Source organism: Monodon monoceros, unplaced genomic scaffold, assembly GCF_005190385.1.
Source record: "Monodon monoceros isolate NGI ecotype Baffin Bay Population unplaced genomic scaffold, NGI_Narwhal_1 Super_Scaffold_10, whole genome shotgun sequence".
Lineage (NCBI taxonomy): Eukaryota > Metazoa > Chordata > Mammalia > Artiodactyla > Monodontidae > Monodon > Monodon monoceros.
Window position 1 is genome coordinate 57,195,340 of NW_021703766.1, and position 24,306 is coordinate 57,219,645.

At 43.6% G+C, this 24,306-nt stretch overlaps 1 protein-coding gene across 1 annotated transcript; it reads right to left on the bottom strand.

The window, feature by feature from the left end:
- Window positions 1–253: 253 nt before the first annotated feature.
- LOC114907939 (zinc finger protein 256-like) lies at window positions 254–19,911 on the bottom strand. The gene is made up of 3 exons (XM_029244071.1): window positions 19,642–19,911; window positions 16,952–17,081; window positions 254–5,727 (listed from the first exon to the last, which is right to left on the bottom strand). The coding sequence occupies exons 1-3, from the start codon at window positions 19,678–19,680 to the stop codon at window positions 2,900–2,902; spliced, it is 2,997 nt and encodes a 998-aa protein (XP_029099904.1). The 5' UTR covers window positions 19,681–19,911; the 3' UTR covers window positions 254–2,899.
- Window positions 19,912–24,306: the final 4,395 nt, after the last annotated feature.

Consider the following 24,306-nt stretch of genomic DNA (forward strand, 5'->3'; position numbering starts at 1 on the left):
AGTATCCACTGCATTATGAATACTGCAGATTTTTTCAAGTGAGAAAATTCTGCCAGTAAAGTTACTCCATAAAGCAAAACCACTTTTTAAAAATATTAAAAGTATTTTTAAATGAGTGAAATTCCAACATACATCTTTGTTGTTTCATTGTCCTATTTGTTAAAGGAAGATAGCCAAAGGTCAATAAAGAAAAAGATTTGAGCAAATATTTTAACAAAGATACACAGCAAATGAATATCTGAAAAAACGCTCATCATGAATCCTTACGGAAACTCAAAAGTGATGTAACACTAAAAACTCAGTTAAAAGGCTAAAACTAACATGAATGATAAACCAAGTATTCAGTAGAATATGGAAGAAATGGAATTCTCATACATTGCTGGTAAGATGCAAAAGGTACAATCATTTTAGATCACAATATGTTAGTTTCTTCAAAAGTAAAACAGTTGTGGGACTTCCTTGGTGGTCCAGTGGTTAAGAATCTGCCTTCCAATGTAGGGGACAGGGAATCGATCCCTGGTTGGGGAACTGAAATCCCACATGCCGCAGGGCTACTAACCTCACAGGCCGCAATGAAGAGCCCACTTGCCACAACGAAAACCCAGTGCAGCCAAAAAAAAAAAGTAAAAAACAGTTGTGACTCGCACATTATATTCTAAGTTACTGACAAAAAATAAAAGAAACATATATATTCTTCATATATTCATATAAAGAACACAATTTTTATACCAGCTTTATTTTCAGAAGTCAAAATCTAGAAACAAACCAAATGCCCATAAAGAGAATGGATAAACTAACCATCGCATATCGAAAAATATTACTCAGCCAAAAACAAAACAAAAACCAAAAGCACTATATACCACTGATGAATCTCAAAGTAATTATGATACATAAAGGAAAACAAAAAAATATGGTAAACAACAAATGATTCCAATAATATAAATTCAAGAAAATGCAAGTTATCTACTGTAAGGAAAGTAAATCAATGGTTACTTGGAGAGGTGAGAAAGGCAAGGAGATTATAATAGGAATGAGGTAAATATACCATGACAGATATGGTCACTATTAGGACTATGATGATGGTCTCAGAAGTTCACACCTATGTCAAAACTTATCAAATTGTACACTTTAAATATATTCGTATTAGCACATGTAAATTATACCTTAGTAAAGCTTTAAAACATAGCTCAAGATTTAAAGATCTCTATGTCCCAGTCCTTTCAGAAAATAGGTTTGGCAACCTTATACTGACTCCATCATTTCTATCCTTATGCCCCAGGGGGTTGGGGCGGCAGTCAGTCTTGCCTCAGTGGCAGCAAATATGGTGAGCAATAAAGAACATTTCCACCTGAAGTCAAACAGGAATGCTGTCTGGGTCACAAGAGCCACATCTGTGGACTAGATCCCCTTTTTTCTTTCTTCCTGCCCGTGCAGTAATGGCCTTGAGGTGAATATTACAGAGGCTAAAAGAATCCACAAGACCTTTCAATTATTTTTATTTTCTCTGATGACTTCAGCTATACAAGATAAACATACCTGGAAGTACTGATATTTGTGTACAAACTGATTCTCCACAGTCATTTTTACATTGACACACTAGTAGGCTGCGGCCTCTTCCCCTCCCTAGTAAACCAGTTTCTGTACCAATTATGGTTTCCCCTGGACCCAATGGTCTTAGAACCAGTGACACTAGGCCAATAAATTGTGGCCCTCAGGGAATATGGCTCTCTGTAGACCTGGGGAAGATAATCCCTCAACAGTGCTGAAATGCCCTGTGACCTCTCCTTTGAGGAAGGGAAAAAATTCATTCTGGGGCTTCCCTGGTGGCGCAGTGGTTGAGAGTCCACCTGCTGATGCAGGGGATGCGGGTTCATGCCCCAGTCTGGGAAGATCCCACATGCCGCAGAGCGGCTAGGCCCGTGAGCCATGGCCACTGAGCCTGCACGTCCGGAGCCTGTGCTCCACAATGGGAGAGGCCACAACAGTGAGAGGCCCGTGTACCAAAAAAAAAAAAAATTCATTCTGCTTTCAAAGCTCTTGAGATTCTCACAGCTGCCACTTCTCAGGGACATCTCGGAGACTCCTAAAACACAAAGCTTCCAGGCTTCATATGAAAACCAGAAATCCCTGCAGTCTTTCCTAGGAGGCAGTGGGCAGCAATGCAAATTTGGTCAAAACTGGCAAGCTACTGTCTGCCATCATACCGTCCCTCCTTAGACACAAATTTTGAGACCCCTAAAAGTTGTTCTCCCTTTTATGCTTACACAGTACAAACCTGTGTATAAGCTACCTGCAGAGTAAACAGAACTTCCAAGATTAAAGAGGGTGTAAACAGCTTGTAAGGCCTTGATTATTGTACAAGCCAAAGCAATCTGCAGCAGGCAGTTACCCAGTTCATGATTTGGAAGCTGGAAAAACTTACTATTATCATGTGAGACCAACACATCCCTGTGTTGTCACTCTCTGCTAGCTGCCAGCTGAACTTTTGGTATCTTCTGGGCCAATACTGACCAGGTCCATGTCCAAGATAAGTCAGGGAGGAGTGAAAGCTGATGCCATAAACGTTCAGGTGACTCCTAACTTGGCCAATACATTGCAGGACAGAGGTCAGCTTCCCTGAACACACTGGGTTGGTGACTGATGCACACTGTGTGAACCTGCCAGGTGGTGGACGTGAAATGGCCTTGACCCCAGAGATGGAAGTGACATAAATCTGGGAAGAGCCCTGGACAGGTTAGAGAGTGCAACATAGTCACACGCTTCCCACATAACTGAAACTTATGGGGAAATCTCCCCACTGTGCATGCTCAAATGTCTGAGAGTTAATTCAGACATATGGCTCCTCAGTTTCCTCTGGAATCCTTACAATGAACAAGAAAACTGCACATCCCCAGTACATCTAAGGCCTTTCTCTAGTGTGAACTCTCTGATGTTGAGAAAGGGTAGATTTTCGCATAAAAAATTTCCCACATTCTCTACACTCATATGGCCTTTCTCCAGTGTGACCTCTCTGGTGTTGACTAAATTGGGAACTATCCCTAAAGGATTTCCCACACTCACTGCACACATAAGGCCTTTCCCCCGTGTGAACTCTCTGATGGTAGCGGAGTTTAGAGCTAGAGATAAAAGATTTCCCACACTCACTGCACTCGTAAGGCCTATCTCCTGCGTGAACTCTCTGATGATAACGAAGGGTGGAACTAGAGGTAAAAGATTTCCCACATTTGCTGCACTCATAAGGCCTTTTGCCTGCATGAACTCTCTGATGATAAGAGAGGGTGGCACTACTAGTAAAAGATTTCCCACACTCACTGCACACATAAGGTCTTTCTCCTGTGTGAACTCTCTGGTGTCGAATCAGTATGGAGCTATTGGTAAAAGATTTCCCACACTGACTACACTGATAAGGCTTTTCTCCCCTGTGAACTCTCTGATGATAACCAAGGCCAGAGATAGAGGTAAAAGATTTCCCACATGCACTACACTCATAAGACCGTTCTCTATTATGAATTTTCCGGTGTGTTGAGAGGGAAGATTTTTGGCTAAAAGATTTCCCACATTCACCACACTCATAAGGTCTTTCTCCAGTGTGAGCTCTCCGGTGTTTATTGAATTGTGATCTATCCTTAAAGGATTTCCCACATTCACTGCACTCATAAGGCCTTTCTCCACTATGCACTCTGTGATGATAACGGAGACTGGCACTAAAAGTAAAAGATTTCCCACATTCACTGCATTCATAAGGCCTTTCTCCTGTGTGAACTCTCTGATGATAACGGAGGGTAGAACTAGAGGTAAAAGATTTCCCACATTCGCTGCATTCATAAGGCCTTTTTCCTGCATGAACTCTCTGATGATAACAGAGGGTGGAGCTGGAGGTAAAGGATTTCCCACATTCACTGCACACATAAGGCTTTTCTCCTGTGTGAACTCTCTGGTGTTGAATGAGTGTCCACCTATTGTTAAAAGATTTCCCACATTCACTACAGTTGTAAGGCCGTTCTCCTGTGTGAACTCTCTGGTGTAAAAGGAGGTTATTCCTTCGGATAAAGGATTTCCCACATTCACTACACTCATAAGGCCTTTCTCCAGAGTGAACTCTCTGATGATATTGGAGGTCAGACCTAGAGATAAAAGATTTCCCACATTCACTGCACTCATAAGGCCTTTCTCCTGTGTGAATTCTCTGATGATAACGGAGGGCAGAGCTAGTGGTAAAAGACTTTCCACATTCATCACACCCATAAGGCCTTTCCCCAAGGTGACCTCGTTCATGATACTGGAGGGTGGAGCTACAAGAAAAAGATTTCCCACATTTATTGCACACATAAGGCTTTTCTCCTGTGTGAATTCTCCGGTGTCGAATGAGTGTCCACCTATTGTTAAAAGATTTCCCACATTCACTGCACTCATAAGGTCTTTCTCCAGTGTGTACTCTGTGATGATAACGAAGGCTGGAGCTAAAGGTAAAAGATTTCCCACATTCACTGCACTCATAAGGCCTTTCTCCTGAGTGCACTCTCAGGTGTATAATTAGGTTATTTTTTCGGGTAAAGGACTTCCCACATTCACTACACTCATAAGGTCTTTCTCCAGTGTGAACTCTGTGATGATAACGGAGAGCAGTACGAGTGATAAAAGATTTCCCACATTCACTGCACTCATGAGGCCTTTCTCCAGAATGAACTCTCTGATGGTAACGGAGGTCAGAACTAGAGATAAAAGATTTCCCACAATCACTGCACACATAAGGTCGTTCTCCTGTGTGAGATCTCTGATGATAACTGAGCGCAGACATAGAAGTAAAAGATTTCACACAGTCAGTACACTTATAAGGCCTTTCTCCAATTTGAAATCTCCTATGTGGAAAGAACACTGAGCTATGGCTAAAATATTTTGAACATTCACTGCACACATAACTGTTTTCTCCACTGTGCCATGAATGGGGATAAATGAGGACAGATTTGTGGCTTAAGGATTTCCCACATTTGCTGCACTTGTACTGCCTTGCCCCAGTATGAATTCTTTGATGTTGACAGAGGGTTGAGCTTTGCCTAAAAGATTTTCCACATTCACCACATACATGAAGCTTTTTTCCAGTGTGGATTCTCTGGTGCAGAACAAATGAGGATTTGTACTTGAATGCTTTCCCACATTCACTGCACACAAAACACTGTCTTCCACTGTGGACACCATGGTCCTGAACAAGTGTGTGTTTGGGGCTGAGGGCTTTCTTGCATTCTACCCAGGTGTGACGGCTTTTCCTGCCTTGTGAAGTTGACCCGCACTGGCTGATTGTGTTTGGCTTCTCCACAGTATGAGTGTCCTGTTGCTGTAGATGTCCCACGATGGTTGGGAAGTCCTTTTCAAACTCCCCACAACACAATGGCTTCTGTGACACATGGAATCTGCAGCTCTTCACAAACCAGGCCTCATCCACACTGCTTCTGAGGGTTTTCTTTTCCATGTACTGCTCCTGGTGCTGCTGAAAGTTTGCACTAAAATAAAATCGTTTTGCACATGCTCCACACCTCAAAAGTTTCTGGCTGTGTTGTGTTTCCCGGCACTCAGCCAAGTGGAAAACGTTTCTCAAGACTGGACCACACATCTCACAGGGGTGTGTCTTCTGGAAAGACAAAGCTGCCTTGGGAGTCCTAGCCTGTGACACTCCTAGAGAAGTGATCTGTTCAAAAGGTGCCTCTGCATCCTCTGCTCCACAGCAGCAACCTGAACAGAAAGAAATGCTGGTCAAGTACATGTCAACTATAGGGAAGGGTCAAGTTCATCACAGATGTCCATCTGTCTCATCTAGGTATTAGTCTATGAGATGCTTTTCAAGATACAGAAGTTGGAATTCAGTTGAAAGAACAGCCGACTGTTTTGCATTACTGAGCCTCAAAATCACAGAATAGTGGAGACCTCACCAGGGGAAGGAAACAAAAGACAGGGTGTGACACAAGAGAGGCAGGGTCTACAACTCATTTCTTTCCCAATGGCTTCTTGCAGGATTTTTCTGCTGCTGATGTGAGACAGTAGAAACGTGCATCTAAGCCCATTAAAAACCCACAGCCACATATTAGCTGCTATTCAAAGTCAATTTAGGGAAATGTGAACATATCACAGCACAACCAATGTTGGTGAGTACTACAGAAAGAGTGGTGAGAAAAATGGGAGAGATGTGGAGTCCAGAAAGGTAGAAATTATCCCCGGGCTGGAAGTCACCATAGGAATTACAAGTAGTAGAACTGACAAGTCAGGCAAGTGTTAACAGTGGAAAAGGAAATATAGAAGTAAGGTATAGCCACTGCAAATGGTACCTAAACCCTGGTTGAACAAAGATAGATTCCTGGTATGATCTGAAAACAGCCTGATGTCATACTCTACTCAGCTGCCATTCACCAGGACCAGGCCCCCTCTGAGCCCACCATGCCATGACTGGAGTCATATCCATCCTGGCACATCTGTAAGCCCTAGTTAAGCAACTACATGGTACATGCAGGATACAAATCCTAAGGTAAAAACAGGACAGATGAATGACTTCTACTGTCACAGAGCAACTCAGCACACAACAGACCCAGAAAACCGATCTAGAAGTGATATCAGCGTAACAGCAGAGGACACCAGCCTTTATCACCAACAAAAAACAGACAGCTAACTGCAAACAAAATTGACCCTTGGAGGACTCAGAAATCCAATTAAGACACTGCAGTAACACAATGGAAATTGAAAAGTAGAATAACCACACAAAAATGATCACTGGGGGGCTTCCCTGGTGGTGTAGTGGTTAAGAATCTGCTTGCCAATGCACGGACATGGGTTCAAGCCCTGGTCCAGGATGGTCCCACATGCCATGGAGCAACTAAGCCTGTGCACCATAACTACTAAGCCTGAGCTCTAGAGCCTGTGAACCACAACTACTGAGCCCAAGTGCCACAACTACTGAAGCCCACGCACCTAGAGCCCATGCTCCACAAGAGAAGCCACCAATGAGACGCCCACACACTGCAACGAAGAGTAGCGCTGCTCGACACAAGTAAAGAAAGCCCACGTGCAGCAACAAAGACCCAATGCAACCAAAAATAAATACATTTTTTTTTAAAAAAAGGATTGCTGGGGACATCAGCTTAACAGACACGTGGAGATGGATAGGATATAAGATGAATGGTGGGAACTATGTGTATCAGCCAAATGGTGGCTGCCATCACATTCCCCAATGCCCTGCTCTGCAAAGGACCCCAGTAGCCTTTGCTTCGTAGAACCTCAACAGGCCCCGATATAGCTGCAGATCCCACTGTCTGCAAGGCAGAGAAGGGCAAGTGTTTATAGGTGTGGACACCAGCTCCCTGCTCTGCAGAGGGTACTGGCAGCTCTTTCAATAAGGTAACTAATAGCCATGATCATGGGGGACCTGCAAGAGAATAATATGCTGAATCACACTTGTTCCCCCAAAAGTAGCTATTGCTCTATTTCAAAACCATGGCTGCTACCCCCATAAATCCTGCACACACCCTAAACCCCAGAGCCCCAACTGTGCAATGGATGCCCATATTCCATAACCTGACTCCACAGCTGTCACCTGAATGCCCGTCTCAGGCACGAGATTCATGACCACTATAAGTGAGTTAGTTCCTCAGACCCCAGACACTTCTGTGTGCACCCATACTCCAGTCAAGACTCCATCACTGCTCAGTGTGCGACTGCATTTCACAAAGCAGAGTCAACACTGCTGCAGGCTGTTCAGTGTCTGGGACCCTAGATCTGCTACTGCTCTGCATTTATCACACCCTAGAATCCAGATCCATATCTGCTCCACAGTGCCCACACATCAGACACCAATGCCATCACCACCATGAAGCACCACGCCCCAACCAAGAGCCAGACTTACCATCAAGAGGGAGCCCCTCAGTCAAAACATTTCCCTTGGGAGAAAGAGATCAGGTGATCCCCAGCAGTCTTCTCTACTACTGTGGATACCCACAACTTTAGCTATTGAAGACCCCTGCAGTCTTTGCTGACACTGATCTCAGTTGACAGAGCTGGAGAGACTCTAAGCCCCTGGGCCTTGTTGTAGTCGGAACAGCAACTACCCATCAAGCTGGCATACTAACACCCACAAAAAGGTGAAGATCTTCCCCACCAAAACCTTACGTAAAGTCTGAAAGAAATGACTGCTCCATTAAATGTATTAACATCAAAGCAAGACTACATGAAACACACACAAAATAATCAAGGAAACATGACACCCCCCAAAGGAACATAAGTTATCAGTTGCCCCAAAGAAAGGGATATCTATAAACTGTCAGACAAGAAATTCAAAATAATTGTTTTTTTTTTTTTTTTTTTTGTCCACGTCATGAAACATGCGGGATCTTAGTTCCGTGACCAGGGATCGAACCCAGGCCCCCAGCAGTGGAAGCACAGAGTCTTAACCACTGGACCACCAGGGAAGTCTCTCACAATAATTGTTTTAATGAAGCTCAATGAGCTACTAGAAAACACAGACAATCCAACAAAATAAGGAAAACAATATGCAAACAAAATAAGGTTTCAAACAGAGAGACAGAAAATATGAAAAAGAACCAAACAGAAATTATGGTGAAGAGTATGATGAACAAAACGAAAAACATGGTAGCGCATCAATAGCTAACTTGATCAATCAAAACAATGAATATGAAACTGAAGGTAGGTCTTTGAAATTATCCAATCAAAGGAGAAAAAAGAAAAAACAACTAAAAAGAATAAAAAAAAGTCTACATGAATTATGGGACATTGTGAAACAAAACAATATTTGCATAATGTGAGCCCTAGAAGGAGTAGAGAGAGAGGAAGGGGCAGAAAATTTATTTAAAGAAATAATGGACGAAAACTTTCCAAATCTGGGAAAAGTGGACATTCAGGTACATGATGCTCAGAAGTCCCCAAACAGATTCAATCCACAGACGACTTCACCAAGACACATTAATATAAAACTCAAAAAGTAATGATAAAGATAATTTTAAAAGCTGCAAGAAAAAAGAAACCCCTCATACAAGGGAAACCCCATAAAGTGGTTTTCTTAGCTGAAACACTGCATACCATGAGAGTGAGATGATATGTTCTAAATACTGGGGTGGGGGAAAAAATTGCAAACCAAGAATACTTAACCAGCAATACTATTCTTCAGTAATAAGGAAGAAAGACTTTCTCAGACAAACAGAAACTGAGGAAGTTCATCACCACTTGACGTACCTCACCAGAAATGCGAAAGACTAAAGAATTCTTCTAGCTGAAATAAAAGTATGCTAACTAGGGACTTCCCTGGTGGTCCAGTGGCTAAGACTCCGTGCTCCGAATGCAGGGGGCCCGGGCTCGATCCCTGGGCAGGAAACTAGATCCCGCATAGTGCAACAAAGATAGAAGATCCTGCATGTTGCAACTAAGACCCAGCACAGCCAAAACAAAAAAAGAAAAAAGAGTATGCTAACTACTAACATGAAATCATATGAAAATATAAAACACACAGGTAAAGATAAGTATATGGTCAAATTCAGAATACTCTAATACTGTAAAACTGTGTTAATCGCTCAACTCAACTACAAACGATAAAAAACAAGAGTATTAAAAACAACTACACCCACAATAACTTGTTGATGGTTACCCAATACACAGTATAAAAACATGTAAATTGTGACATCAAAAACATAAAATGCATGTGTGGGGAAAGTGTAAGAGTAGATTTTTTGTATGAGATTGAAGTTACATTGTTATCAGCATAAAATAGAATGCTATGTTTTATATAAGCCTTATGGTAACCCCAAAGCAAAACCCTATAGTAGACACAAAAGACAATGAGAAAGGAATAAAAGTATATTACCACAGGGACTTCCCTGGTGGTGCAGTGGTTAAGAATCCGCCTGCCAATGCAGGGAACACGGGTTTGAGCCCCGGTCTGGGAAGATCTCACATGCCACAGAGCAACTAAGCCCATGTGCCACAACTGCTGACCCTGCGCTCTAGAGCCCACAAGCCACAACTACTGAGCCCACGTGCCACAACTACTGAAGCCCGCGTGCCTAGAGCCTGAGCTCTGCAACAAGAGAAGCCACCGCAGTGAGAAGCCCGCACACCACCAACGAAGAGTAGCCCCCGTTCACCACAACTAGAGAAAAACCCATGCCCAGCAACAAAGACCCAATGTAGCCAAAAATAAATTAAAAAAAAAAAAGGAGTTGGTACTTGAAAAAAAAAAATGTATTACCACAGAAAATCATCAAGTCAGAAAGGAAGACAGCAAGAGAAGAAGAAAGAAACTACAAAACAGCCATACAATAATAAGATGGCAACAGTAGGTCCTAAAAATATTCTCCAATTAAATGACATACAGTGACTGAACAGAAAAAAAAGAAGACCTCAACTATATGCTGCCCACAATAGAGTAACTTCAGCCTTAAGGACACACACAGGCTGAAGATGAAGGAATTGAAAGAGATATTCCATGCAAATGGAACTCAGAAGAGAACAGAGTAAGCTATACTTAAGTGAGACAAATAGACTTTAAATCAAAAACTATCACAAGAGGGACGTCCCTGGTGGTGCAGTGGTTAAGAATCTGCCTGCCAATGCAGGGGACATGGGTTCAAGTCCTGGTCTGGGAAAATCCCACATGCTGTGGAGCAACTAAGTCTATGCACTACAACTACTGAGCCTGCACTCTATGGTGAGCCATAACTACTGAGCCTGCATGCCACAATTACTGAAGCCCACATGCCTAGAGCCCGTGCTCTGCAACAAGAGAAGCCACTGAAATGAGAAGCCCAAACAACACAATGAAGAGTAGACTCTGTTCACCGCAACTAGAGAAAGCCCACGTGCAGCAACAAGACCCAATGCAGCCAAAAATAAATTAATTTTTAAAAAAACAAAAAAAGATCACTCTTAAAAAAAAAACTATCACAAGAGACAATGTTCATTACGTAATGATAAAGAAATTGATTCACCAGGAGGATGTAACAATTTAACTATATATATACGTACCATATATTAAAAATTAAGCAAATATGACCAGATCTGAAGGCAGGAATTTTTTTATTTTTTTGGCCACGCCGCACGGCACGCAGGATCCTAGTTCCCCAACCAGGCATCAAACCTGTGCCCCCTGCAGTAGAAACACAGAGTCTTAACCACTGGAAAGTCCTGCCAGGACTTTCTGCCAGGAAAGTCCCAGCAAAAGAATATTAACACATTTCTGACTAGAGATGCATTAATACATCTTTTGTTACTCAAACGTTATTGACCGGAGACGTACCAATACTTTTTTAGAGAGTGACACAATTAACATCACCGTGCGAAGTTGTTAGAACTTAAAATTGATCAAGGGTTCATTATACAACTTATGATTATCATTATCTTTCACATTTTCCTCCATTAGGTTTTTGTTCCAACCTCGTGTACATTAAACGCAAGTTTATTACCGTAAAATTTTCAAAAAAGATGCATCGCAAAATTGAGTGATGAAGAATTTTTTGGTGAATTTTATGCATATACTTTCTCTGAGCGACATATATACTAGTGTCTCAGAAGACGACAGTTCTTCAGAATATAATTCTGATTGAGACGATGTGAATATTAGACCAACAAAAAGACAAAAACCCATAGTGAATGACTCTACTGTGGAAAGTGAAAATGAAACTCAAGAACGCTCCTTTGCTTCTATGTAAGAGTGGATTGAAGACAACATTTCACAAAAATTAGAAGACTTTACAGGTGTGTCAGGTGTAACTATTGAATGTAATAACCCGCCAAGTGTTAGTGAAATAACAGAATTAATTTTTGGTAACGACTTTTTCGAGTTGGTCACTTCTCAAACAAACTTATATCACCAACAGAATGAAAAATCATATAAAAAGTATGATAAGGCTTTAAAATGGACTAATGTAACTAACAGTGACATGAAGAAGCCTCTTGGGTTAATAATTTTGATGAGACAAATAAGAAAGTCACAGTGGAAAGAATATTGGTCGACTGATCCCTTACTTGAAACACTTATCAAAGATTAGGACGAGAAGAAGGTTCAAACAAATATTGACATTTCTTCACTTTAACGATAACTCAGAAACTCCACTTTCTACAGACAGAATTTCAAAAATTAAACCTCTTTTGGCTTATTTTCTACCAAAATCTCAATCGATCTATACACCCAAACAAGAGCTATCACTTGATGAGGCAATGATAAAGTGGAGAGGACAACTCAGATTCAAAACCTATAATCCTGGAAAATTTACAAAATATGGAATTTTGGTCAGGATGCTTAACGGAAGTGAAACTGGATATACATGCAACCGTGATATTTACATGGGTGAAGGAAAGAAACTGCAAGAAACAATATTGTTGGTCCTACAACCTTGGTTCATGGCACCATATTTACCAAGACAATTATTACAACAGTCTGTCCACATCTGTAATGTTGTTGAAAAATAAAACCAGAGTTTGTAGGACTATAAGAGAGAATCATGGTCTACCAAACCAATTAAAGGAGAAATCTAAAAATCTACAGAGGGTAGAAATGACATTCTTACAGAAGGGAGAAGTGATTCTTCTTATATGGAAAGACAAGAGGCTAGTCTGCATGGTGACAACTATTCATTACACCTCCATAGCATCTACAGTAAAGGAAGACAGAAAGACTGGCCATCAGATAACTAAGCCCAATAGTATGTTAGAGTATAATAAATATATGAAAGGAGTTGATCGTTCTGATCAATATCTGGCAAACTTCAATATCCTCTGGAAAACTCGAAAATGATATAAGAAAGTGGGTTTCTAGTTGAGTAACTGCGGTTTATTCAATGTATTTAAAATTTATTGCAGCCTTAATGCACAGAATAAAATGACTTACAAGCAATTTTTTAAATAAATTTATTCATCTATTTATTTATTTTTGACTGCGTTGGGTCTTCGTCGCTACGCGCATGCTTTCTCTAGTTGTGGCAAGCAGGGGTTACTCTTTGTTGTGGTGTGTGGCCTTCTCGCTGAGATGGCTTCTCTTATGGAGCACGGGCTCTAGGCATGCGGGCTCGGTAGTTGTGGCTCATGGGCTTAGTTGCTCCACTGCACGTGGGATCTTCCTGGACCAGGGATTGAACACATGTCCCCTGCATTTGCAGGCAGATTCTTTTTTTTTTTTTTTTTTTTGCTGTACGCGGGTCTCTCACTTGTGGCCTCTCCGGTTGCGGAGCACAGGCTCCGGACGCGCAGGCTCAGCAACCATGGCTCACGGGCCCAGCTGCTCCACGGCATGTGGGATCTTCCCAGACCGGGGCATGAACCCGTGTCCCCTGCATCGGCAGGCAGACTCTCAACCACTGTGCCACCAGGGAAGCCCTTGCAGGCAGATTCTTAACCATCGCACCACCAGGGAAGTCCCATAAGCAATTTTTGTCAGCAGTAGCTAGAGAATGGGTAACTGATCATTCCGGTGAAGGCAGTGGTAGTCCCACACCTGATCCTTCTCGTGGCGTTTCTAAAAGAGCCCCCCAAGAGATTTCCCTGGTGGTCCAGTGGGTTAGACTCCACACTCCCAATGCAGGGGGCCCAGGTTCGATCCCTGCTTGGGGAACTAGATCCCACATTCATGCCACAACTAAGAGTCTGCATGTCACAACTAAGAAGTCCACCGTACTACAATAAGAAGCCCGTGTGCCACAACTAAAAGATCCTGCATGCAGCAACTAAGACCCGGTGCAGACAAAATAAATAAAATAATAAATAAATATTTTAAAAATAAAAAAATAAAAGAGCCTCCCCACAAAGATCCACCTTGTTGACTACCAGGTAAAATAAAAGAACATATTCTAGAGGAAATAATACCCACAGGACTTTAAAAAAAAAAAAAAAGCCTCCAGAAAGTATAGAGTCTGCTCTTCCAGGGGAAAGCACAGTGAAACAGTGTATTTGTAATAGATGTTCTGTTCCCCTGCACAGATATTCCTGCTATACTGCCTATCACACTCTAACAAAGTATTAGAATGCTTTAGTAAGACATGTGCAAAGTTTCAAATAAATACATTAAGTGCAAAAAAAGTTGTTGATATTTACTCAAACTAACAAATTGCCGGCCACAGGCATTAGTTTCTGAAAAAATCTCCCAGTAAATAATGTGTTAATAGGGAACTTAAATATCCCCCTTTCAACACAGGTGGATATCCAGATAGAAGGTAAGGGTATCTTTGAATTGGACAACACTTCAGTCCAAATGAATGTAACAGATGTATACAGAACATTCCATCCTATTACAGCAGAATATACACTCTTCTCAAGTGCATATAGAATATTCTCTAGGATTGATTATATGCTATGTCAAACAAGTCTTAACAAGTTTCAGAAGACTCAAACCATATCAAGTAATTTTTCCTAACACAATGGATAACACTAGAAACCAGCAACAGGAGGAAAGCTTAAAAATTCAGATATGTGAACATTAAACAATATGCTCCTGGCCAGTGAATCAGTCAAAGGGAAAAATCAACAGGAAAATCAAACGTACCTTGAGAAAAACAAAAATAGAAAAAAACATATACAATGTGCAAAAGCAGTTTTAAGAGAAAAGTTTAGAGCAATAAATGTCAGCATTAAGAAAAAAATCAAGTTTAGAGCAATAAATGCCAGGATTAAGAGCAAAAAATGCCAGCATTAAATAAACAACCAAACTTTACATCTCCAGGAACTAGAAAAAGAACAAATTAAGACCAAAGTTAGCAGAACAAAGGAAGAAATAAAGATCAGAACAGAGGGGAATTCCCTGGCAGTCCAGTGGTTAGGATTCCATGCTTCCACGGCAGGGGGTCCAGGTTCGTTCACTAGTTGGGGAACTAAGATCCCTGCCTGCCACATGGCACAGCCAAAAAAGAAAAAGAAAAAAAAGAAAGATCAGAGCAGAAATAAATGAAATAGAAACTATAAAAACAATAAAAAAAGATTAACAATACTAAGAACTGGTTTTGTTTAAAGATAAATAAAACTGACAAACCTTTCTCTAGACTTCTGAGAGGGAAGACTCAAATAAGTTAACAGAGAAATAAAAGAGAAACAAAGGACTGTTATACACCAACAAATTAGATAACCTAAAAGAAACAGACTAGAAACATACAACCTACCAAACCTGAATCATAAAGAAACAGAAAATTTGAATAGACCAATAACAAGTAAGGAAATTGAACCAGTAAGCAAAAATCTTCCAACAAAAAAAAACAGGCCATGACCAGATAGATTTCATTGGTGAAATTTATATTTTAATATGTAAAACATTGATATATAAGGTACTCTACAACTCAACAGGAAAAGAACAATCTGATTAAAAAGTGGACATTTTATCAAAGATAAAATGGCTGAACAGACATTTTATCAAAGATCTACAAATGGCTAACAGGTATATGAAAAAATGTTCCCCCTGTGTTTCCCTGGTGGCGCAGTGGTTGAGGGTCCGCCTGCCGATGTGGGGGACGTGGGTTCGTGCCCCAGTCTGGGGGGATCCCACATGCTGTGGAGCGGCTGGGCCCGTGAGCCATGGCTGCTGAGCCTACGCGTCCGGAGCCTGTGCTCCGCAACGGGAGAGGCCACAGCAGTGAGAGGCCCGCGTACCGCAAAAAAAAAAAAAAAAAATGTTCCTCTTCACTAATCATCTCACTGATCATCAGGAAAATGCAAATCAAAACCAAAATGAGGGGCTTCCCTGGTGGTGCAGTGGTTGAGAGTCCGCCTGCCGATGCAGGGAACACAGGTTCATGTCCCGGTCCAGGAAGATCCCACATGCCGCAGAGCAACTAAGCCCGTGAGCCACAACTACTGAGCCTGCACTCTGGAGCCCATGAGCCACAACTACTGAAGCCTGCATGCCTAGAGCCTGTGCTCTGCAACAAAATAAGCCACCTCAATGAGAAGTCTGCACACCACAACGAAGATAGCCCCCACTCGCCGCAACTAGAGAAAGAATGTGCACAGCAACAACGACCCAATGCAACTAAAAATAAATAAATAAATTTATTAAACAAAACAAAAAACCAACACTACAAGGACTTCCCTGGTGGTCCAGTGGGTAAGGCTCTGCGCTCCCAATGCAAGGGGCCCAGGTTCAATCCCTCGGGGAACTAGATTCCACATGCAGGCAACAACTAAGAGTCCGCATGCTGCAACTAAGAAGTCTGCATGTCACAACTAAGAGTCCGCATGCTGCAACTAAATATCCCATATGTCACATTGAAGTCCCAGTGCAGCCAAAATAAATAAATAATTAAAAAAAAAAAACTTTGGATAAACATATATTAAAAAAATAAATAAATAAACACTACAAACCGCAGTAGGACACTGAAAAGTAGCTCATCGTTCAGGTAAGTAATGACAATGATAATGCCTGCATGCCTGGCACAGGCAGGCACAAAGAAATGTTAGGTAAATGAAGGGATCAAGGGAGTTCCCTGGCGGTCCAGTGGTCAGGACTTGGTGTTTTCACTGCTGTGGCCCTGGTTCAATCTCTGGTCGGAGAACTAAGATCCCTCAAGCCATGCAGCTCAGCCAAGAGAAGAAAAAAAAATATATAATTAAATTAAATTAAAATAAAAACAAGTAAATAAAAGAAGGGATCAAATCTCGGACACAGAGGTGAAAAGGATCTAGACACACTGACCCAGACAGAGAGAAGGAAGTAAGGTAGAATCCATTAAGCTCACTGCAATACTACTGGCTTGGAATCCTTTTCCTAACAGCATTCAATACAGCAGGTATCGGGGTTGATATTGCAGGAGAAGGTAGAGGGCAGTGCAAACAGCCCAGTCCTAGCTACCACAGCAACTACACAGAAAGCTTGGGAAGCAAGTAGTGCCCACAGTTCACATGTATAAGAACAGAGCACCCCCTGGGAAAAGGGGGGTGAGGTGGGGTAGAGCCTAGTCCAGGACACTGGGAAGGCTTTGAGTCTTACCCAGTGAGGATATAAGTGCAAAGTTCTCCAGCATCACATCGAGGTACAGGCGTCTCTGAGTCTCATCAAGGAGCCTCCATTCCTCCCAGGAGAAGTACACAGCAATGTCCTCAAATGTCACACTGCACGTCTATGAGAGAGAAAGAATGAGCTATGAACATTCTCTCTCTAAGATCCCACAATCCATCTCATCACACACCTATCCCACCTTCATCCTCTTCCAGAGCTCTCCACCGAACAGGAATTTCAGGCCTAAGTGCCACTGATGCCCACCTATCCCTCAGGGTCTCTTCATTCACTGTGTTCAGCCCTCAACACCACTGGACAGGACAGCACAGAGATGTCATCCAAGCTCTGGTCCTGGCCTGTAGGGTCCCATCCATCCTGTCAATCAATTCCCCTGGGGTCTCTAGGCTGTGACTCACAGACACAACCAAACTTGGGTTCAAGCTTCAACCTTCAGTCCCCAATAACAGGGCCCTGGTGCCATGAGCTAGCACTTCCTCTTAGTGTGCCCATCATTCTGTAGACTGTACCTCTCTCACATCTTCAGTCCCCACAGTTGCACTCCCACAACTATGCACGTGGGAAAATGGTTTGAAGGCCTCCTTCATACTTTTATTGATCCTTGCTTCAATTTTAACCACCCAGAAGCACATGTGATTACAGATGCCCATGACCCACATCCACTTTTGTGCTGCACTCCCTGTCCCCTCAGCGGCCATCACTGTCTTCTCTCCCTCAGCCTTCCTTGGAATCCTGGCCCTGACACTGTCCGTTCCAGGCACAGTGACTCTCACAAATGACCATATTTGCCCCAGACCTATCCACCATCAAGATCAAACACACCACACCACACCAAACCTCACCACAAAATTCTGGTGAACCTGTACATTAGTGAATTAGCAGGAGCCCTAGCCTCATCATCTTGTTTCAATTACTCCAACGCCTCCACAGCCATCTCATGTCCACTAATCTCACAAAAGCTTTAGTAGCCTGTCAAACCATTCTCTTCAATTCAGTTACCCATTCTCTTCCATATGGTTACCATGTTCACTTCTATCCTTCACCTGCATTTGTGTGCTCAGCAACGCTGATCAGGTGTGGAGCAGGGAAACCACTCATCATGCACCCTCCTCTTTCAGACCAGCGAACAGCATTGCCAGGATGACCTGCATTCCCCCACATAAATGGGATCCACAGTTCCTCCCTGTTCCACACAAGAGCCACCTTCCTCCCCAGATTTCCAGACACCCAACTGCTGCCTCCACTCGCTTTCTCTGAAATATCTCAGACTCTTGACAAGGCCAAAACAAAACATCTGATATTCCTAAGTAAAATTAACCTACCATAACTTTCCGATCTCAGTTGATGGAGCTTTCATCCCATTAGCTCCTAAAACCGGAAACACTGGGGTCATCCCTGACTCTTCCCTTTCTCTCCCTCACCCGCAACATCTAAAAATCTACTTGGCTCTCCTTAAAACATGGATGGAAAGTCCAACTTCTTTCCCACCTCTGTGGCCACCACCCTGGTCCAACACTCATCTGGATTATAGTAAATGCCTCCTTGGCAGCTCCCTGCCTCTTATATTACTCATACAGTCTGTTCTCTTCTTTGCAGGCAATGGAACGCACTAAGACATGCATAAGAATCAACCCCTTCCGCTTATCCAAACCTCTCATTATCTCCATAACAGACGTCCAAATTCTTGACAATTACAGACCTGATTCTTGACACTCAGCTCTTTGGTCCTAATAAAATGGAAACTGACTGTACCCTATCTCCAGTATAGTCATACCTCCAAACATTTGCACATGTCAGTATCTGGTCCTGTCACAACCTTTCACACGTGTTTATATTGGCTGACAGCAATAGCAATACCTCCGTGTAACCCTTGGCCTGCACTCAGGACTGGGCTTGAGGTATCCCCAGGGTCCCCACACCCACGAGCTTGGAAAAAAGCAAGGAAGACGTTAAAGACACCACAATCCCAGACACCATTTGGGTGTTGTCAGGGACAGTGAGTGACTGGGACAACCTCCTCTTCCGTGTATAGGTTTCCTAAGTGCTTTTCATCCTTCAGAACCTGCGGAGAGGGGTAGGCAACAAGGACTGGGCTCCAGATGAAGTCAGGCCTCCCCTGTATCCCCGTCCAGCTCTGGATCCCGGTGACCTCGGGCTAAGTGACTAGCTTCTGCGCCTCAGTCCTCAATGCTGCTTCTTACTAGCGCCTTGTGCCTCACTGTCGTTTTCAGCCCCATTCCAGTTTCTTCTCTCTTTAATCGGTTTTTGGAAAACTTTTGAAACCCTAATACAGACTGTATTCCTCTTCTGTCCACTACCCTCCATGGCATCCAGGTCCCTCAGAATGAAGAAAAAACCTCTCCGCCAGCCAGTACAGGGGTCACGCTACCACACACTTCCCTGCAGACATCAGACAGGTCCCATGTTTCCCAATACTCCCGGCTCAATCCGACCTCCAAGCCTTTGCACCTGTCAGTACCTCCGCCTGTCACCCTCTCTCACGCGGCCATCACACTGTCTATCAAAAACAGACCCACCCACGAACGCCCCACCATCCCGGACACCGCGTCCTGGGCTGCGGGCACGTGAGCAGGCGCCCCGCACTCGGGGCTTTAGTGTCTGGTGGGGTGAGGGCGGTGAGGGCCCGGAGGATGAGCGTTTACCTGAGGCGGGGTCCTCAGCGCCGCCGCCGCCAACGCCATCAGAGTCTGGGGGCAGAGCGGGGCCGGTAGCGGCGGGAGAGGCGGGTGGACGCGGGCACGGCAGGCCCGGTACACCCCCGGCGGCGTCGCCGAACTTCAGACCGGCCTCTATGCAGCGGAGACAGCGGCTCCTCTTGGACCTTCTCAACCCTGTCACCCAAGTCCCGGCCCAGCGTTCCGGAGTGACAACAGATACGAAAGCAGTAAAAATGGCCGCCACGAAGAGGACGCCGGAAGTCCCACCCCGATGAGATGCGCACGCACGGAAATGCCTTTATCTTGACCTTTTATTGGCTCAACTCGGCGCACTACCTTCTGGGTAGTGTAGTTCCTAGCGTTCTAGAGCCCCTCCCCCCACCCCCCACCCCCGCCCCGGAAAGGTGTTCTCCATCTTGACCACCAGAGAGTGGTCCAAGCGGTACTCTGGGGAGTACTTGAGAGTGATCATCCTACCTAGATGGCTTTACTCGCTGTGAACTGCAGGAGAAAGACGTAGTTTCATACTCCGTGAAGGTCAGCCTGCTACCAGAGAATAAAATTGAGATGCTCCCAAATCTACTTATCTAAATGGCTGTATCATTCCACAGAGTAATTCAGACATAAAATAGTCCACCTATAGTTGGATGCATTGTGCTATTCCTCTTGAAATACGTGTAGCCCGAGGCATTAGTAAGTTTTGTAAATTCTATTATGATTGGCTGGGAACAAAGGAAAAGACTGTACAGGGATGCCTATATAGTTAGCAATTATGTCCTACCCATTGAGGAACACTTTTTTATTTATTTATTTATTTGGTTGCACCGGGTCTTAGTTGCAGCAAGCAGTCTTCTTAGTTGCGGCTCACCAGCTCTTTAGTTTCAGTGTGTGGGTTCCTTAGTTGTGACATGAGAACTCTTAGTTGCACCATGCATGTGAGATCTAGTTCCCTGACCAGGGATTGAACCCAGGTCCCCTGCATTGGGAGCGTGGAGTCTTAACCACTGCACCATCAGGGAAGTCCCATTGAGGAACACTTTTATCCATATAATATTTCTTACTGTATATCCTGAAATATACTCAACTCCATTTAGTAAACTGACATCTATCTCAGATGGAGACCAATGTAACTAATGCTGTTTTGGCTGGGGTCAGTGACTGCAGCTTTCAGAGTCACAGCGTGTCTGTGTTACTGAACCAGGTTTGTTTGCCCCACATTCAGAAAGTAAAAGGCCGAGACGTTGAGGTTTGCAGCAGAAAAAGTGTTTATTCTTGTTGCATCAAAGGGAGGTGTCAGGAGAAGTAGTCTCAGATCCACTCCCCAACAGGAGGGTGTTGGGATATTTATGGCCTAGAGGAGGAGGGTGGTCTCAGGCCTAGGGAATGTAGGCAAGAAAAAAGTAAAGAAATCTGTGTTCTGCACAGGCATATCTGAGCTACATGCTTCTTCATGGGAAACATATTCAGAAAATGGTAGCATTAGCATGATCTAAGCGTGGACACTCACACAGGCCCAGTTGAATGGTTGGTGGTCTTGACCAGTTTGAACTGGACAAGACTAACTGCATGTTCCTGAACAACAATTTAAGGAACTGTTACCATAGCCACCCATACCTCAGAGATGTTATCTATAAGGATTTGTGATATATTATCTAAGCTAGGCGAAGCTTGGAGGGTATGTAATTTTCAAAAACAATTAAAGCAAGAGTCAGTGAAGGTAGGTTACAGGATATTATTTATAAAGCAAGTTAGAGTTTCAGGGAACTAACTGATAACTGCCCTTGGTTTCACCTGCTAAGGGAACATCTGAACCCCATGATCTCATGTTGTTGCTGGTAAGTGATTATCATTCTCCAGTGATTGCTGGTACAGCTCTGCAAGGGGAATTGAGATTATCTCAGAAAAACAATTTGAAATGCAAATATCAGGAAATTAGAAATCGTATTGAGGCATTTATTCAAAGATAATGTCAGAAATAGCTCTGGGGAAATATCATGGGATTTTTTTTAAAATAAATTTATTTATTTATTTATTTATTTTTGGCTGTGTTGGGTCTCCGTTGCTGTGCGTGGGCTTTCTCCAGTTGTGGTGAGTTGGGGGGCTACTCTTCTTTGTGGTGCGTGGGCTTCTCATTGTGGTGGTTTCTCTTGTTGCAGAGCATGGGCTCTAGGCTCACAGGCCTCAGTAGTTGTGACACACATCCTCAGTAGTTGTGGTTCACGGGCTCTAGAGCGCAAGCTCAGTAGTTGTGGCACACCAGCTTAGTTGCTCTGCAGCATGTGGGATCTTCCTGGACCAGGGCTCGAACCCGTGTCCCCTGCATTGGCAGGCAGATTGTTAACCACTGCGCTACCAAGGAAAATGGGATTTTTAAAAATAAATTTATTTATTTGGCTGCGTTGGGTCTTTGTTGCTGCGCGTGGGCTTTTCTCTAGTTGCAGCGAGTGTCGTTGCAGTGCATGAGCTTCTCATTTCTGGTGGCTTCTCTTGTGGAGCATGGGCTGAAGGCATGCGGTCTTCAGCAGTTGTGGCACACGGGCTCAGTAGTTGTGGCTTGTGGGCTCTAGGGCTCAGGCTCAGTAGTTGTGGTGTACAGGTTTAGTTGCTTCGCAGCATGTGGGATCTTCCCCGACAAGGGCTCGAACCCGTGTCCCCTGCATTGGCAGGTGGATTCTTTTTTTTTTTTTTTTTTTGCGGTATGCGGACCTCTCACTGTTGTGGCCTCTCCCGTTGCGGAGCACAGGCTCCAGACGCGCAGGCTCAGCAGCCATGGCTCACGGGCCCAGCCGCTCCGCGGCATGTGCCATCTTCCAGGACCAGGGCTTGAACCCACGTCCCCTACATCGGCAGGCGGATTCTCAACCACTGCGCCACCAGGGAAGCCCTGGCAGGTGGATTCTTAACCACTGTGCCACCAGGGAAGTCCTGCACGTATGTAATTTTAAAAGGGATGAATAAATGAGTTATGTAATGTGGGTAATTCAAGATTACATTAACACCTTGAAAGAGGCTCACAGAAGAGAAGAAGCACAGATCATGAGAAGCACAGGTTAGTGTCATGGTCCGAGCACGGGTTGGAAAAGAATTTCCAGACACAAGGCAGAATGTAAAAAGGATAGAATTTATTAGAGGGAATGGTTGTTGCCAGAACAGTGGGCCGACTTCAGAGTAGTCTGGGAGAGCCGACCCCAGACATGTGCTATTAGTCAGTTTTTATAGCCAGGGGAAAAAGGAATGTTCCAAGGTGAAAATTTCATTTTCTGATTGGTCGAGGCACATATACCTTCCTTCTGTAGGGTGGAAGTGGGGCAGGACAGATGCCTTTCCTTATTTGGGACGAGAGAGGAAGAGGTCCCTTCGCCCAGGTGGGCTCAGGAATTTCGTAACCATTGCAACATGGCGGGGAGAGTGACAAGAGCCCGGTAGGGTATGTGACCTTGAAACTTTTTCAGGTAGGGTTGTCCTTTGTCCCTGACCATTGTCTTTGGAGCACCACAGTCACAACCTGGACTTCCAATTGGTGTCTGAAGTCGGGTTGGGGGGGGTTCTACGAGGGTCAGTCTTGTAGGACTGAGCCCTTAACCTTGGAATCTGATGCTATCTCAGGGTAGACAGCGTCAGAATTGTTAAATTGTGGGACACCAAGCTAGTGTCTGATAATTGGTTGGTATTGTGTGGAAATCCACCCGTCCCCCATATACATTGGAAATTGGGGCAGAACCTTCGGATGGTAAGCAGAGAACCTTGAGTTCTAAATTGTAAAAGAATTAAGTTGAGCCCATGACTATGCTGGAAATTTGGCGACTGAGAAGTTTTTGTTTTTACAAAGTGTATTTTTTTTTCACTCATGAGAAGCTTAAGGAGAATTAAACTTGGAGGGAAAGAAATAATCAGATGAAAGTAGAAAGAGGTGAAAGTGTGGAAGGAAGCTACCACCTTGTGCTGTTTCATTGCTTCAAAACCATGTACTGAACATCTCACCAGCTTCAGAGACAGGTCTAGACGTGTGTTATATATCAGTGAAGAAAGAAATATGTCCTCCTGTAGTGTCCTTCAAAAGCCTTTATTGAGGAGAGTAACGAATAAGTCACAAAGAAAATGCTACATATTATAGTAAATTATAAGGTGACAGGTAGAAATGCAAAAAAAAAAAAGATCAGCACCAAGGAATAACAAGAATGTGGAGTCAGGAAGATTTCAGTAGGAAACAGAGGGTTGTTCTCATAAGGAGATGATATTTGAGCACACAGTTAAAGGAGGGGAGGAAGGGAATTCCCTGGCGGTCCAGTGGTTAGGACTCTGCACTCTCACTGCCGAGAGCACGGGTTCAGTAATCCTTGGTTTGGGAACTAAGATCCCACAAGCCATGCAGCTCAGCCAAAAAAAAAAAAAAAAAAGGATCCACGGAGAAGAAACAGTCAGTACAATGTCCTAGTCCCAAGGTCCAGAAATTGGATGTGATTGTTTCTTGACATTAGTTTTTTTTTAAATATTTTTTGATGTGGATCACTTTTTTTAAAGTCCTTATTGAATTTGTTACAATATTGCTTCTGTTTTATGTTTTTGGTTTTTTGGCCACGAGGCATGCGGGATTTTAGTTCCCCAAACAGGGATCGAACCCTCACCCCCTGCATTGGAAGGCGAAGTCTC